This window comes from Vespula vulgaris, chromosome 15 (genome assembly GCF_905475345.1).
Source record: "Vespula vulgaris chromosome 15, iyVesVulg1.1, whole genome shotgun sequence".
Taxonomy (NCBI): Eukaryota; Metazoa; Arthropoda; class Insecta; order Hymenoptera; family Vespidae; genus Vespula; species Vespula vulgaris.
In genome coordinates, this window is record NC_066600.1 from 4,176,494 (window position 1) to 4,195,000 (window position 18,507).

The 18,507-nt window shown below is 34.8% G+C and overlaps 1 protein-coding gene across 1 annotated transcript in view; it reads left to right on the plus strand.

Annotated features, from left to right (window-relative positions):
• Positions 1-7,282: 7,282 nt before the first annotated feature.
• The window catches only part of LOC127069412 (uncharacterized), a 129,748-nt gene continuing 118,523 nt past the window's right edge, over positions 7,283-18,507 (plus strand). The window contains exon 1 of the mRNA XM_051006418.1: positions 7,283-8,298. Within this exon, the coding sequence (XP_050862375.1) occupies positions 8,244-8,298 (55 nt within the window). The 5' untranslated portion in view covers positions 7,283-8,243. The remainder of the gene's footprint in view (positions 8,299-18,507) is intronic.

Here is an 18,507-nt window from a genome sequence, read left to right on the forward strand (position 1 = left end):
TACGTACCTCGTACTCTTTATCTCATTTTCTCTCTCTCTCTCTCTCTCTCTCCCTCTCCCTCTCCCTCTTTCTCTTTCTCTCGCTTGCTTTTCTCTCCTCGTACGAGCGCGAAAAAAGAGATGATGTGCTTTTTCCTCACGACCTCGACCTCTCTCTACCGTACTAAAATTCCGTTTGACGTGCCCTCAAAACGACCGCGCCTATCTTTTAAAAGAGCGATTAAACGGCACTTTTAGATTTAATTGCTTTGAAATAGAACCGAAACGATCAGTGAATTTGCTTAATCCCTCCATGTCCAGTTTAATCTGCTCCAAATGAAATTTTCGAATATTATTTCGAAGGAACAAGGGGAAAACGGGAGGAAAATCAATTTTTCTCTTTATATTCCAATAACTATAAAATAAATATGTACATTTTCTGATATTTTTATAAATCGGAGAGAAATGTAAATCAATAAATTGAATATAACGAACGTAAATAAAAAAATATGCAGATAAGATAATGAAATGAATATGGAAAGTAAAACGAATGAAAATGAATGAAACGAGAATAAATATCTCTGTAGTTATTAAAATTAAAAAGAGAAGGGAACAATGTAGCAATATCGTATGATATCGTACATTGTAAAATGAATATTATACATTCGTGTATACATTTCCAACAATTATCTTAAAAATAGATATTCTAAGTCAGTTAATGCGCGAATAGAAATTTTCATGAATTTTACGTATAACGAATGAATGCAATTGGAAAAGTAATATATTTGAATTACATTGAAAATAAAAATTAAACCATGTTATTAATTTACTATTTTTATTATTCATTAATATAATCGAGAAAAGAATTTCTATCAGATAAATATGAAGGCGCATATACTTTTTATTGTAAATATCTGCGTACGTTATTTGACGATTTAGAAAAAAACGTATTAGAATCTAATAATCCGACGATATATCATGATTAAACAATTAAATACGTAGGCCGTACTGCCCAAATGAAAATTAAGTAGAGTTTTGCGTGAGATGATAAAATCAAAGAGTTGATTAAATTAATCCGTCACGTTTTATACCACCCCATATATATTTCTGTCTTACGCACGTATCCTTATGATTTTTCTTCGTATAAAAAGTTCGTGCAAAGATTATCTCATCACCCTACACGAGACACATATGGATAAAAAATATCGAAACAAAAATAATGGCTTTCAAATTTGAAAATCATACGATCTATCAAAGTCATATGTTTGTCATAGGATACCCTTAAAATCGAAAACGTAGGATAGGTCGGGCAACGAGAAAAATTGAAATACGATGCTCTACAAGAAGTGTAGGAGGAATGGAATCTACGTGTCGAATGGAAAAAGATAGAGACTGCGAAAGGGTACAAAGCGTGGAGAAGGAGATGGAGGAGAAGGAGGAGAAGGAGGAGGAGGAGGAGGAGGAGGAGGAGGAGGAGGAAGAGGAAGTAAAGGTCGGGGATAGAGGGTAGAATATAGGATTCGTGCTGGTTTTTTTTTCTACGTGTAGTTGTGTAGTAGTAGTACCAGCAAACACGTTCTTCGTTGTACACCGAGAGTACCGACCATTGCACGATTAATCACTGCCACTAGCGTTGCCCTGCGTTGAACGAGGGAAAGAGAAAATCGCAGAGAAGAGAGAAACTTCCTCTTCGTTGGAGATTGTGAGGTTGAGAGAGAGAGAGAGAGAGAGAGAGAGAGGGATGGAGGAATAGAGAGGGAGAGAGAAAAAGGGAAGTACGTATTATATAGATAGAGATAAAAGAAAAAGAGAAAGTGGGAGGACCAATGCTTTGAACGAGAGATGCTTTATTGCCAATCGAATACGGATTCGTTCGTATTTTCCTACTGGACCGGCGCGATAACCCGCATCGCCTTCAAGGGATAGAAATTTTACGATCATTCGACGAAAGGTTTAAGCGGCTCACACGCACGAAATATACAAGGGAAAGAATATAATCCGAGTTGACATCGAGAACTTTTCTATGAGAGAAAGACAAAGAATGACGATGCGATAGTGGAGAAGAGATTGAGAGAGAGAGAGAAAGAGAGATAATTTATATGGATATTGGCACAATACAAGAGAATAGTATCAAATAAAGTTACAGAATAGTCAAAATTAAAATGAAATATAGTATAGAGCAGTGCATGTACATGACATAAATATCATTATAGATTTTGATATATGTAGATATATGTGTATAGATATATAGATAAATAGATAAATAGATATAGATTTGATATAAATGTGTATAGGTGTATATATAGATAAAAAGAAATAGAAAGATATATATATGATAAATATTTCATTTCTAATAACTAAAAGTATTTACAAAACAATTATATACGCTTCTACGAAATCTTTCTTAACGAATGAATTTCGATGCGTACGAAACTTCATGAAAATTTTGCATTTTTTATAATAAAGAGAGACAGAGAGAGAGAGAGAGAGAGAGAGAGAGAGAGAGAGAGAGAGAGAGAGAGAATTTATATGGGTATTGGCACAATACAGTACCAAGAGAATAATACCAAACAAAGTTACAAAATAGTCAAAATGAAAATGAAATATAGTACAGAGCAGTGCATGATACATGACGTAGATATCATTACAGATTTTGATATATGTAGATATATAGATATAACATGCATAGGTATATATAAATAAAAAGAAATAAAAAGATATATGTATTATCAACAACGATATGATAAATATATCATTTGTAATAACTAAAACGTATTTACAAAGAGACAATACACGCTTCTACGAAATCTTTCTTTCTTTTTTTTTTCGAATCAATTTCGATGCGTACGAAACTTCATAAAAATTTTGCATTCTTTATAATAAAAAGAGAGAGAAGGAGAAGGAGAGAGAGAGAGAGAGAGAATTGGAAAAGGGAATTCAGGTGTGAAGGCTAAGCAGCAAAGCATTCTTTTCGATGCTGCCTCTAAGCGAGATAGTCTTATCTCGATTTTCGATTACGAGGGTGAGCTTAGCCGTCGGTTTATCGCGCGTACTGTGAGCTCCGAGCGTTTACTCGGGTAAGAGAAGAGAGATCGAGGCGAGAGAATCGAAATTACTGGCTTTCGGCCATACTCCTGACTAGCCGAAAATTGCGATTGTAATCTAGAAATAATGGAAAAGTCAACGATTTTACGAGGTCACTCGAGTTCGACGATCCTCTTTTGCTCGGATATATTCTCGCCTCGGAACGTCGTTCAAATCTATCAACGAGTAACATTCGGTTACCATCGATAGTCTCGCATACTCGAAGATTTAAGTCATAAAAGCGATATCGTCTCGCGTTCCAATCCGTAACTCGTGAAATCTCGTGAAAAAAAAAAAAAATGTAAAAATAAAAAGAAACCAAAAGAGAAAGAAAGAAAGAAACACGTAGAAAAGCAATCGTACATAATGATGTTTCTCTTGATTTGTTTCTTTTCTTCTTTTTTTTTCTCCTTTCGTGATAACATAAGAAAACAATTTCGGAAAAGGCATCGGACAAAATATCGGAAGAAAGAAAAAAAAGAAAAAAAGATAAGAAAGTAACGCAGTACGAATTCGATGAACTCGAAGGATGTGACGTCGCGTCGACGAATACTATTTCCTACAGGACTATTCGAGACACAGACAGACACACACACACACACACACACGAACAAACAAAGACATTCTACTATCACTTTCTTTCTCTTTCAACTACATCGGCCGTATCCTCCCACGCTGAATCACGCGTCCTCGAGCGAACATATAAGTTACCTTCCTAATGCCTCTCCTCTCAGAGGTTGCTATACGAGCTAACGCATATATTTGTTCCGTAGACCGAACGAGAAAATAAAATGGTACTTCTCGCCCATGTACCTACGTACATACATACATAATTCCTATATACATACATAATTCTTATATATATATGTATATATATGCATGTAAGTATGTATGTATATATAGGAATGTGGTAAAAGAATGATATACGTACGCATATATTTACATGTACGTACATTGTATATACCTATATAGATACAGAAAGGAAAGAAGAAATAAGTTCGTGCGATAATTCAGCTGGTCCGAGCAGCTCCTGCCTGCTTCCTGTCTCTTCGTGAAAGTATTGCTCTGGAAGCCGAGACCGAACCCTAGCAGCATGTACCAATCTTTATCTTCCATGGTTCCTTTCGAAAGAAATAACCCGCCTTTTTACACACCAGTCTACACTGTGTCTTATTAAAGATCTATTTCTTTTCATACGTACGAACGTCAGCAAGAAACTTGATAATAATAATAAAAAAAAAATTGGATACGAAAAAGAAGAGGGAAAGAGAGAGAGAGAGAGAGAGAGAGAGAGAAAGAGAGAGGAGAGAGAACAGAAAGAAAAAAGAAAAAAAAAGAAAAAAAAAGAAAGAAAGAAATCGGAAATGATTTTATGTTAACGAAGGAAAATAAAAATAAAAGGGAAATAAGGAAGAACGTATAGAGGAAAATAGAAATAAACGAGGTGGCCTTGGGATGTGACATTCTCCCGATATTTCAAGAAACCGTGTTCCAACTTGGGGACATTCGTCTCTCTACGTCTCTTTCTTTCCCGATTTTTCCGGAGTCAAGATTCATGAGACGCAGGAAAGGAGGAAACTATAGAAAGAAAAGGTGACAAAGGGTGAAGTAAAACTCGCGAGAAAGGGGAGGAAAAGATAAATCGTGGGGGTTAGATGTTACGCCATAAAGAGTTTCTCTCTCGCTGACCACTACTCTTTCCCTTTCTCTCTCTTTCATGAATTTTCGCGAGGAAGAGCACATATTTAAGTAGCAAATTACGCTTGTTTCAAGATATCCCTTTTCTAATGTACCATCCATAAATAGAAGGGTAGATTTACGTCGGTTTATATATATTTTTTTTTTTGCGAATGTTTGCGTGTAGAAACGTTATTCGCGATCATTAACCATAGGAGCCACGTTATATCGTTCGGTGTCGTACAGAAATTTACGATGTCACGTCTATGCGAATATCTATTACGGTCCAATCCGGTTACCGTACTCTCCACCGATTATCGTACTACGTTCGATTATCGATTTCGTTGCTAGAGCTAATATGCAACTATGTTCATATTACTAGCCGTACATGGTGATACACAAAGCATTCACTTCGAATCCCACGAAGTTCTTGATCGGAGGCTAGAGAGATTAGGAATCTCGATCGCGCTGGTTATTATCGCGAAATTCCATCATTTGATGATTAGTAGTTCTCTACTAATCTTACCATTTGATAGTAGTAAAGATGAAAATTAAATGTGTTCGTATGTATCATATTTAATTTATATATAAAATAACTTATCAAGTAATATCTAATATCGATACTTGTGAGGTAAAACTTTGTAATTACGGACTCTATCGTTAATTGTAAAATATTAACTGTGACTACGACGACGACAAAGACGCAAAAAAGCGTAGGGAGTTTTTTATTTAAAAAGAAATTATATATATTAACAAATTTTTATTTTTATTAATACGTTTGTATTCTACAGCCAAACTTTTTTATTAATTACTCGTATCGAAGTGGAAAACGTATCAGAAAACTAAGAGATTTTTATTGAAAAAGTAAACTAGCTTAAGTGTACTATATTAAAAACTTTTTGTATTCTATATATTTTATTGATACATTTTAATCAAATAAATGGGCTCTTTCTTCGGTCCATGTTTCTCCAAGAGCCGCGTACAATTGATCGGAAATTGATTACCACTGGCAATATTATTGTTTACGTATAATACAATTAATATAGTTAGCAAATTCGATCTCGACCATGACCAGACCAAAATTAATTTGTCGATACATGATTATATCAGAGTAAGGTAATATGGAGATAAGTGTTCGAATAAAGTAAAATTTCAAATAACAGAATTTTTCAAGCGTATATCTACTATAATATACATAATGCTTACATAGAAAAATACATGAATACGTAGAAAAATAATTTTATAAAGTCAATAATAGCGTATCAACGAGTTTTGTATTATTAAAAGCAAATTTATAATCCATACATATTAAAAAGAAAGGTATTAATAAATAAAAAGATGTAAAAAAAGAATTACAGAAAATTTCAATTTGCTCATTGTAAAAGTTTATGAAGCTTTTATTTAAAAATCAGATTTATTTTTAGTGAAAAGCATTCATCGGATCTAATTATGCCATACAAATACAAACAAAAATTAACTAATCATTTTAAAATAATATCATCTCGATGAGGATTGTCATCGTTGTATTATATTTTTTTGTTAATGTTACAAAAATTTCATAATCAAAAAAAAATCTAACATTTATTTCACATTTAAACATTTATCTTCTTTCTTATATGATAGGATAATATTGATGGAATTTAAGAATCCGCTTTAATAGGATGAGCATGCGGAGATAAAGTTTCGAAGAGAGAAAATCGACTTTCCAAAGTACGCTAACAATCATTTTATTTGAAAAATTCTCAATCTCATTTAATTAAAAATGTCAGTTTTATTTACTGTAATACTTAAATCTAATTCTTTTCAATTAAACTTTTTTCAGTTTCATAATAAACCTTCTAATTTTTTTTTTCTAACCAATTAAATAATAAAATTCTTATAACTTTAAATCCCACTTAAATCCCTTAATCTTCAATAAAAAAAAAAAAAAAAAAAAGGAAAAGAGGAAAAGGAAAAAAAGCAATTAATAATTTTCATTGGATTATGCCCAGACTCGTAGAAATTTAACTTCTATTTATTATATACCTAATAAATAAAATCATCGAATTTCTAATTCTAAACGAATTCTCATTTTTACGAAGAGAGAAAAGCTGAAGAAGAAAAGAAGAAAAGAAACATAATTATCATTGTGAAAACAAATAAAGAAGAAAAAACTAAGATAATATCTCATAAATTAGTAAAACTATTCGCATCTTCCTCTCTCTCTCTCTCTCTCTCTTCCTATCATCATTCTATCTCCTTCCATCTCTGTATGCATTCTCCGCAGAGGCACTCCTTACGAAAGGAGGTGCGGAATAGAAACGGCGCGCGGTGTTCTCTTGCGGGAGGACGGGATGAACACCGTGGGATAGCGAGAGTAGGAGACGAAGAAGACGAAGAAAACGAAGAAAGAAGAAAAAGATGAAAAAGAGAGTAGCGGAGCGTGCGTCGTTGGCGGGAACGGGGGTGGGGATTTTGGTATCTCATAGGGTTGACTGGTGGGGATAGTTTAGGGCGGTCTGCGCATGCGCGGCTCGCGACGGAGCGGCTTCGCGCGGCGACGCTCAGTCTCGTTCGTCGCAATCCAGTGCAGATATACGTTCAATTACCCTGTCAACGCTCCTTAAAGTCCCATCCTCGCGATTCGCGTCGTAGTTGTCGCGTTGCCACCGGGCAAATCGATATTTTAGTGCGAGAAAGGGTCTCTTTGGGTCCTACATTATTATTGTTATTGTTGTTGTTGTTATTGTTATTATTATTATTGTTACTACTGCTATCATTATTATTATTATTATTATTATTATTATTATTGCTATTATTATTATCATTATCGTTAATAGTAGTAGTGTAGTATTCTTATTCTTATTTGTTTTTACAACTGTGGGGAGGAAGAAAGAAGAACAAGAGAGAAGTAAAAAAGGGAGGAAAGTTTATTCGAAGGAAAAGTAACACGTGGTAAAAGGAAGAAGAAGAAGGGACACAAAGGGAAAGATTTGCATTGCTTGTACGAACGATTCGAGATAAGGAATAGAAGAATAAGTGTTAATAATAAGGGAGGAATACAATTCGAATAGCCGCCGTCAGTCGCGGCGGTCAGGCGCCTTGCGTGTCCGATTCTCCTCTTACAGTGAGAGGGAGGTGTCATTCATACCGTGGAACGAAAGAGAAAGAGGAAACTTTGACAGTTGGCTCGTGGCATCGTGCAGAAAGAACACGCGGGAGATACCTAAGTTCATTTTCTTCGTGTACTGCTTTAAAAGGATAAAAGAGGAACTCGTGCTTTGTGTGTTTTATTATATATACATACGTATACGTATACGTATATATTTCTCTTTGGATTTAACAGAGAAAATAAGTGGTGTTTGTGTCACGATTGACACGCGAAGAAAAAATCGAGAGAAAGAAAAGAGAGAGAGAGAGAGAGAGAGAGAGAAAGAAAAAGAAAGAGGTGGGTGAGAAGAAAAGTGCGCCAAGTTTTTTTCAAAGAATATAAAACAAGGACAAGATTTCTGGCAAATTTTGGAATGGCTCCTCGACACCTGTGGCTAGAAGCAACTCTCGTCTTTATCCTCGTTGCAGGTGAGTGAGTTCTTTTACTTTTCATTTTTTTCTTTTTTTTTCTTCGTCGTTTTTTTTTTTATTCTTAACTCGTTCGTTTCGTCACGTCGCCGTTGGTGGTCGCCAAGAACACGAGGAGGACTACGAGATCGTCCATCGAACATGCTGTTTCTTCTTGTTCCCGGCCTTTTCTTGCTTCCTATCGGCAACTCGCCAAGTCGTGTTACGCTCTCTCTCTCTCTCTCTCTTTCTCTCTATCTTTCTATACGTCTCCTTCTCCTCTTCCTCCTTCTCTTCTTCTCTTTTTTATTCGTCATACACTTTTTCTTTACTAACGTCCTTCCGAGGAAGGATCGAACACTCGTTCCCGTCGATGACTATGAGAAAAACTGTGACGAGTAACGTGAGAAATTCGTCGTTGTTAAAAGTGTTGTTCCTTCTTCATTCAACGATATCTGTTCTCCACTTGTTCTCTTACTGTATTAGAAAATATTGTGTAAATTTCGAACGACCTGTGAATATTTGGAACGTTCGGTTCGTGATGTGAAATACCGAGATAGAAAAGTTCAGTATTTATCAGTCGACATCTTCACAGACGTATTACGGTCACCGATTTCTATGAAACTACGAAAATCTCAGAGATTTCTAAGCAAGATACGTATATGTATGTATCTACCTAATGCCTTGCATTTCCACTTCTTTTCTTTTATTTACCTCTCTCGTGATCCTTCGTCTTTTTGATTTTCTCGCCTTATCTTTTGCTCTCGTTTTAAAGCAAAGTAGCATAGCATGAGTCGCCTAATTATCATCGCCAGGAAGAAAACGCCCGAAGGAAAAAGTATTTCTTTGTTCGCTCGCGTTTCCTGCCAACTCGACGCTCTTTTTCGTTACATTGTTTAGTAGAGAGAGGAGTACATTTTATGTACGTTATATATTCTTTCTTTTTTTTTTCTTCTTCCTCTTCTTCTTCTTTTTTTTTTTTTTTGTTACGTTTATCTCTTTTTTTGAGTTTCGCATTTTTTTTTCTCTTCCTTTCATTCAGCTTTTCGCTCTTTCCTTCTCGACATGCGGTACTTGAAAAAACAAAGTATTCCAACAAAGTGGTGATCCTCGGAGAAAATTGCGTCTCGTCGACGTTCCACACGACGATGATGTTTTTCGACGAGGAAACGAGAACGCGCGTTCGTGAGGAACTTAAACTATGTACATACATATGTACGTAATACCGAGACTTTGCAAATAAAATGTTTCCGACGTGTTACGCCCATAACGAAAGAGAGAGAGAGACAGAACAGATAAAGAGATGTAATACTTACATCGTAACTGATGTTCTCTCTTTCTCTCTCTCTCTCTCTCTCTCTCTCTCTCTCTCTCTCTCTCTCTCTCTCTCTCTCTCTCTCTGTCTCTCTCTCTCTCTCTCTGTCTCTTTTAAGAGAAAACTTTTCAGTTATTATTACGAGACGAATTATTATACCGTCGATCGAATTTTTGATAATTAAAATATATCGAACGATAATAGACAGATAATAGAAATTTATTATATAGAAAGTGTAAAAGACTTTGAGATTATCGTTCCCCATTTTCATCAACCCTGACAATGACCTGAATCTATCTAGATAAGAATATTACTCCATTTTTTTAAAGATAAATTCTAATGAAAGTATTTTCAATAACGCATAATTTATTCATTTCGTTTCAAACATTTTACAAAAGAAAATAATACTTTGACTTTATAAAAGGATCTTATAAAAGTTATAACGTTATTAAGGATGTAATATCGATAAAAAAGATATTCCAAGAAAAGAGAACATCTAGAATATCACCTATTAAGATAAATTAACGTTCTGATAGTGCTATAGAAATGTCTCTTTATCTCAAATAACAAAAGAATAATAATCGTGTAAATTTTGACGCAAACCCATTCTACTTATCTCATAATGGTCTCCGATTCATCCAGATGTGTACACATATTCATCTTTCATTATCAGCTTCGAAGCACATCTTGAAACGTAAGATTAAGCCACAAAGAGGGAGGTTAGAGGTCACGCTGTCTCTTCGTTCGGGTTACAGTGGTTGAACGAAGGTGGATGGGGGCAATGAGAGAGAGACAGAGACAGAGAGAGAGAGAGAGAGAGAGAGAGAGAGAGAGAGAGAGAGTACGATTTACGGTGCATTAACGGGCCCAAGCTTCAACGCTACCATTCCTTCTCTTTCCCTCTCTCTATCGCTCTCCTCTTTCTCTATCCCTCTCTCCCCCTCTTTCTCTCTCTTCCTCTCTCTCATACAAACTTTACGGTACGACTTAGCCTTCTCCTGACCAAAGCACTCGAAAGCTTTCGGCATCAAGTCGTTACTTCTGGCCGAAATACTTCGAGGCGTCCGGCAATGCTTTCACGCCTGGCTGGCTTTGTAGCTAACCGCATTAATTTCTCCACGACTTTACGTCATTCCTACCAACGGTACTATCCATCTCAGTCTCTCTCTCTCTCAAAATACTATATATTTTATACTATATTATGAGAGATGAAAGAGATATCGATAAAAGAAATAAAGACGGAAAATCGATTTTAATTGAAATTCAAGGCTAATTATCGCATCGTTTCTCCGAAGATTAATTCGTTGAATATTCAATATCATCGAGTGATTAAGAAATTACGTGCGAACCGAGTAGGAGAGATCCTTATCGGTGGAACGGTGGTTCGACACGTACCAACACCTTTCCCGTCTTCGGCGTTACTATCTTCAAGCTCGGACATTAATTTCGTGCTCGACCGGATAAGGCGTTATTAATCCTCGAAGGGATCTCTTCCGAGAAATACCAACCTCCGATGATTACTTCACCCTGTCGTGATATACGCGAGCGTTTCATACTTAGGACTAATCATCTCAACTGTGATAACTTTTCTTTGGAAGATCTTTTACAAGAATTTTGTTCGTCCGATTTGTTTCTTTCTTCGTTTCAATTCGTTCGTTCGTTCGTTCGTTCGTTCGTTTCTCGTTCACAATTAAGATCTCTCGTTTCCTTCGAAATTTCAATTAACGTAAAATTTAGTTTGACTTGTTCTAAAATATCTAAAGCTTCCTCGATTATTCGAAATTCTTAGTGACTCCATGCGACTTTTCGATCTTCTCTCGGTTACTATTTCTGGTGGCATTCCTTCTCGAAGAAACTATCCAAGATGTTAAGGTTGATGTTACGACTACTCTGTTACTCGATTCGTCACACAAGTTTACGAATTTTGCTGGATTTGGAAATTTATTTATTCTCAAATGCTCGAACGAGTAGATCGATTTTTCTTTTCTTTTTTCTTTTCTTTTCTTTTCTATTTATCTTTTGTTATTTTTTTCTTTTTTTTTTGAGCATAGTATTCCCATCAACAGTAAAAAGTAACTTTGATCTCTTTCTGTCTTTTTCACGAAAAGAGAAATATTAGAGATAAACAAAATGATATTGCATGGAGCTTTTACTACTAAACGTTTTTTTTTTCCTTATCCAACCTCTCCATTTTTTCCTTTTTTCTTTCCTATTTTTTTATTTGTTATTATTAAATATATATTATTATATATATTATATATTATATTATATAATATAATTTAATATAAATATTAAATTTTTTTATTTTCTTTTTTATTATTATTATTATTATTCTTTCGTACACATACCGAATGTCGGCACGATTTATGCTCTTTGTTGCGGTAATAAGCTCCTTATTTCAACGGCGTAGGAAAGTTTAAAAACGCTATTTATTTTTAAAACGCGTACTGTAATGAAGTTCGTAATCCTCGGTGTTGGTATAAGGATGCTGTTCTATAAACTTCCTTTTAAATACCCGTTGGAAAAAAGAAGTCCAAGGATATTCTATCGTCGTAGAGCATGCTCGTTGGGTATTTACCGAAAACTTTTCTCTATTTCTCCGCTTGGGGTTCGAACGATGGCGGTAAATGATGACGATGACGATGACGATGACGAGAGCGTGAACGAGAACGAGGATGATAACGACGATGTTGAATATTACGCGTGTACGAGAGAATCTTTTCCAAGAAAACCAGGCTTTCTATGTATCGTTATATTAATTTACGAAGACACGCCTTCCATTTTCTTCCCGTTTCACCCTTGATCGATTCTTTATCGTCGAACCGAATAAACGGGAAGAAGCATCGTTAGATAGCATCGACATTACTTTTTGTTACGGCCAATTCAACATTTATAACGCCATTTTTCAATGTTCAATGAGCACATTTTTCATAGATTATCGAATGAGATCTACTAAAAACATAGAGAAGATAAACGGGGTTTTTCCTCGTAAAAAGAATTCTTATTTCTCATAAAAAGAATTCTTATTGAGTCATTAACCGTACTCTTTTATTGTACGTAATCATATGCATCGTACAGATAAGTATTATAAAAAGTGTATTGTGTGAAACGTTCTACAAGAGAAGAATTATAAAATGAGTATATCGAATCTTAAAAGAAAAGGAATGAATTTAATAGTCTCTTAGATGCTTTTAACGAGTAGACTTTTTTTCTTCTACTTCTACTTGTTCTTTTTTTTCTTTTTTTTCTTTTATTTCTTCTTCCCTTTTATTTATTTTTTCTTCTTTCTTTTTTTTTTCTATTTAATCCCTCCCGGTATTCCGGGATTCACTTTATCCACGATTTTATACTCGTTTCGTAAAAATCTAAAAGCCTTCCTTGATAACTTTTAATTTCCATTAGGCGACGTAATTATTTGTTCGCTTAATGTTCTTCTTGTTATATATGTACATACATAACAAGAAGATATGTGTATATATGTATCTATATATACATATATACATACATATATATCTATCTAATCGTTATCATTGGTAGACGTCGTAAGATGATATAAGCATCATGCACGTCGAGCGATCTCATTAAATCCTGAGAGAGTTATAAAGGGGGAAGCACCTTAAAATTTCGTCGGAGCTTTCTCTCTCGCTGAGAAATTGGTCCTTTGCGAGTAGGGTCGAGGGCGGTCGGTTTGCTTGGGAAACCAGTAGAGAACGTTGACGTTAACGCGGAGCATCCTCGTTGACTGACAAACGGCGAACAATTTGCGCGGGGAAACTTTGAAAAGAGACTACTAACTATGGAATATGACACGCGTTTTTGAGTTCTTTTTCTTCCTTCCTTCCTTCCTTCCTTCCTTCCTTTTCTTTTTTCTCTATTCTTTTCTATCCTTTTTCTTTCTTTCTTTTTTTTTTTTTTTTTATTTAGAGTTGACCAAAAATTCTCTTCGGGTAAGAGAAAACGTTACGGAAGGAAAGATGTTGTAATTTCATCTGACATCGGCCAACGAAATTCTCGTGGGATCCGACGAACGCGTTCCTCACGCTTGGTATACTTCTTTCTTTCTCATTATTTCTCTCTTTCTCTCTTTCTCTCTCTCTCTCTCTCTCTCTCTCTCTCTATTTCTTTTTCTTTTTTTTCTTCCTGCTTTCTTTCTTTCTCTCTTTTTTTCCGTACTTTATCCTTCTTCTTTTTCCCCTCATCTTTTTCATTTTTCTTTCTCTTTGGACGGTTATCAAAAGAAGAGGGAAAAAGAGAGCGAGAAAGAAAGAGAGAGAGAAGTAGAGTTGGTGACTTTGAATGAACCCTAGGGCTCAGCTTTCTCGGATTTCCATTGCGACGTAAATGCGCGTCTTCTTGGTGGTCCGCGTTACAACGCGAAGAAGGCGACAACGACGACGACGCGAGACGGCAAAAAGGAGCCACGACGCACGTAAATCGTACACAGAAAAAGACTTTTGTCAATTTTCGTCGTTATTCCCACGGGAAGAACGTCGACGTTTAGGAAGAAAAAGATAGAGTAAGAGAAAGAAAGAGAGAGGTGGAGAGGGGAAGGAAAATGTAGAAAAGGAAGAAAGTCAAGGCTCTTTGGGGGAAACGGAAAATGTGGTGCACGCGAGTCTGTCTTTTTCTTCTTCTTCTTCTTCTTCTTCTTCTTCGTCTTCTTTTCTTGATGTGCCGCTAGCTCGTGCCAGGTAAACGTTTCAACCTTCTTTTATCTCTTTTTAAGAGACCAAGAAAAAAGACAATTGAGAGTTCTCGATCGAAACGTTACATAAGGTGACGTATGCGACAATTTAACCTCGTTCGAGCAACGAATCAAAGTACTTTTCAAAGCAATTTTTTTTTCATACATCCATACACACATGAACAAATGTGTGTGTAAAATTTGTGGCATCAATTTTATAAAATCATTGGTCTCGAATTAATTTAGTTTAAATATTTTTTATTTGTTTTTTGATTCCCGTTTTTTTAATTCAATTTAGCTTATATTTTTATTTTATTATATTTGTAAAATATTTTACATACATTATTATTATTAGTATTATTATTACTATTACTATTATTATTATTATTATTAATATTAATATTATTATTGGTACATTTAAAAATTTGTTATTTCTCTTTATTTTTATATTTTAAATTAAGTTAGCCATTCGATTATTTTAATTGAATCATTATTACATTTATATTTTTCTCCGAGTTCTGTTTTTGTTTCTTTTCTTTTCTTTTTATTTTTTATTTTTAAATTTATTGGTTTATAATTCATATTCACATTTTGTTTTTTTTTTAATATATAAAGATAGTTTGTGTAATATTTTTGTAATTCTAGTATGTATTATTCCATCAGTCTAAATATAATTACTTGATCTATAATTCAATACGTAATGATCTTTAATCTCCGATTCTGTATACATATTTCGTTCGGATCCATAAATACGTTAAATAGCGTACTCTTTAATTATCGTGGTTTTAATCAAGGCTTATGGATTACATAGTCGGAACGCATTTGTAAAGTCGTTAAAGTGTTTTTATTCCATGGAGATACCTCGAATACCTCTGTACATAATATAAGTGTGTGTATATATGTGTGTGTGTGTGTGTATGCTGTTCGTTATCTCTATGAAAAGTATTCACGACCAAAAAAAAAAAAGAAAATATACGAAGAAGTCAAGTGCACCGTCCTCATTGCAGTAGTCCTTTGTGAACGCATTCGTGGTGCGTTTACAATGACGTACTTAGATTCTGTCGTATCAAATGAAAATAACTTAATAAAATGTTTCTCTATAAATTGATTGAATTAAATAAAAAAAAACATGTGATTATTGGTTCGTTTGAAATATAACAAATATAGGAATATTATATTCTGTATATAAACGACCAATGAAATTATTTTTCTTTTTTTTTTCTTTCTTTCATTGATGTACATTTGTTTTGTTATTTATTATTATTATTATTATTTTTTTAATAATCATACAATATTCTCTTCCTTTATTTTTTTCGTTCGTTATCGATCGATTTGATACTTTTTATTTTTCCCTTTGTCGAGTTCGCTTCTTCCTCTAGTGGTACTTGAAAGGGAAACGTATACGTTCGTTCCTGACGTTCACGGTTAAGTGGATCCGAAAGAGAGAAGATGTAAGGGAGAAGAAGAAGAGGAGGAGAACGAAGAAGAAGAAGAAGAAGAAAAAGATGATGATGATGAAGGTGAAACAAAAGAGAAAAAAAAAGAAAAATAGGAGGGAAGAGAAAGACGCTCGCCAGTGTAATTTTAGAGACGTCTGTAAACGCAAAGAAGATGGAGGTGTACATACGTGGTTCGAGCTGGCGAAGATGGTTTAATAATATACATGGCCAAGCGAGTAGTGCGAATGCGATAATAAACGATCGGACGTGTACGAGTGCGCTACGTTGAAACGTCGTGGCTCGACTAAGTGGATTTATGTGATTGTTATCGTTCTCATAATTGATAACGATGAGAGAGAAGGTAGGAAGGAAGGAAGAAGAATTTCATTGTTGTACAGGCTGAGTTGGTGCACAGCCGAGCGAGGAGGAAGCTTACCACTTTTAGTTACCGAGATTCAACCCCTAAACCTCGTATTAATATTTCAACTCTCCGTCCTTGTTTAATACAGATTTTATGACTTATAGAACAAACGAGATTAGTCGAGTATGAGATACACGAAAGAAGTTATTTAATATCGTGATATAAATATCAAGAGAACAATGGCTATAGGTATATAAAAAAAGAAAATTGCGCATTCTTTAGATTAGATAAATGATAAAATGATAATCTTCTGTGAAGTAATATTTCTTTGTGTCTAAAGAAAAATTAAATAACGTGAAATTTACGAATATCTAATCTTCGTTTTAATATCTAAAACGGTGTTTATGAAAGTCGTGTATATTTCGTTCGGAGATATTTTGACTATTGGATTTGTTGAATTATTCAAAAATTATTTTATTGTTTGTTTATAATGACGAACTGTGAAAAAATTTATGTGTTATATATTTATTCTTGAAATATAGTTTGTTTTGTATAATTAAAATATGTTAAGAACAGTATGCGATAAAACATATTTTGTAGTATCTCAAATAACTGACTAGTTTTATAATCACCGACTTATATACGAAGTAATAATTGATTTTGTCGAGGGTAAAAATGAAATAACGAGAGAAAACTATCGCCACGAGTTAACTCTATTTATAACGTTTATAACAAAGTACCTGAGAGGATTGATCTGTTTTATGATAACGTTATCACTGATATAATCATAACAAATATTACATCTTTTAATAATACTAAAACAAAATTTTGATAGCACAATGATGACGTTTAACATTAGAAACCAGAATTCATCAAAATGTAGGATTATTGATTTCTTTTTTATTTACAATTGTCGAAATCATAATTATCAGAATAATGTTAACCGATAGCTATTATCATAATTAAAGAAAATTAAACAAATGAAAAATAATAAATTCATGAATTATCTTTTTTTGTTTCCTTGTTTTCAAGTACTCGTAAAAAAATTTAATAAATATAATAAAACTAGAGACGCTTTAAGCGTTTAAACCAAGAGTTAAAACCAAGAGTTAAAAACAAGTTACAAATATGATCAGCCAATTATCATGGACGATGAACTATTACTACTATTCTTAAAACGCATTTTGCGGTTAACGTGAAACGAGTTCAGCGGCTTACGTAAGAAACGCTTAAAGGATTTTTCACGTAGACCGGAGGGTATACTTAGCTCGATAGCCCTCTTTTCTCTCTCTCTCTCTCTCCCCTCTCTCTCTTTTTTTTTTTTCATTATCCCTATCTCGGCTTGGTAGGAACGTCGAGCGCACGTGCGTTTTCTCGTTAGGATCCAGGCGGACTTTGGTGAGGGCGGTTAAATTTCAGACGGCTCCGAGTAGTCGTGTCGGAACGGATTCCGACCACGAAGCGAGCGCGTGCTTGCAGATCTCTTTTATTTTTTTCTTTTTCTATATTTTTTTCCTTTCTCTCTTTTTTTTCTTATTTTTTCTTCTTCCTCTTCTTCTTACGGAATAACTACGAAGAGAGGAAAGTCGCGATTCTCGCGGTAAGGCACGTTCATGGTCCTAACGTTATCAAAATTCCGCGCGTCTTTCCTTTTCTCGTCGTTCCCTCTTTACAAGTCACTGAAGAAGAATCGTTTTTCTTCACGTTTCTTCTTTCTCCACCTTCAGCTTTCAACTTCACGCTCGAGATAGAACGTGTACGAGGCGCGAAAGTACGGCCATAGAGTATGACAAAATTGTGTAATGCTGTCAACGGAACGCGCCGGTGTTTTCTCACCGTTCCTTTACCCCATAATTCGAGCGTGGATCCCCATGGGAGGAAAATGTAGGAGAATGGTGGATACGCTCGAGTTGTCGTTAGCACAGCTAAGCTTTTCTTACCGTGTACGACGGGCCTTAATTAATCTCCTTTCAATTAGACACCACGCCCTTTGCGCTCCGACAAAGGAGCTCGATTCCCTTACGTGCGGTTAACGCCTTAAGGAGCAGGCGTGAATTTGGAACGACGATGTCTGATTACCGTTCGTTGTTTGTTCAACAACGTCTCTCGCGTTAAACACCGGCCGAATACGGGTCTACGTTCCCTTCATGACTATAGTGTATGTATATATGTATATATGTATGAATGTACGTACATACGTACGTACGTAAGTATATATTTATGTATGTACGTATCTATGGATAACAGAGGTATCTCTACTAATCGATGTTTCATTTTGATCAACTGAATGTATATAATCAACTGTGTATGTACACATGTAATTAAGTGCAATGCGAGATGATACCATCATTTTTCACAATGGTTTATTGTACCACACTTTTCTTTAAGTTTCTTTAATGTTTATCTTGTTTCGTTGTTGTTTCTTGTAATT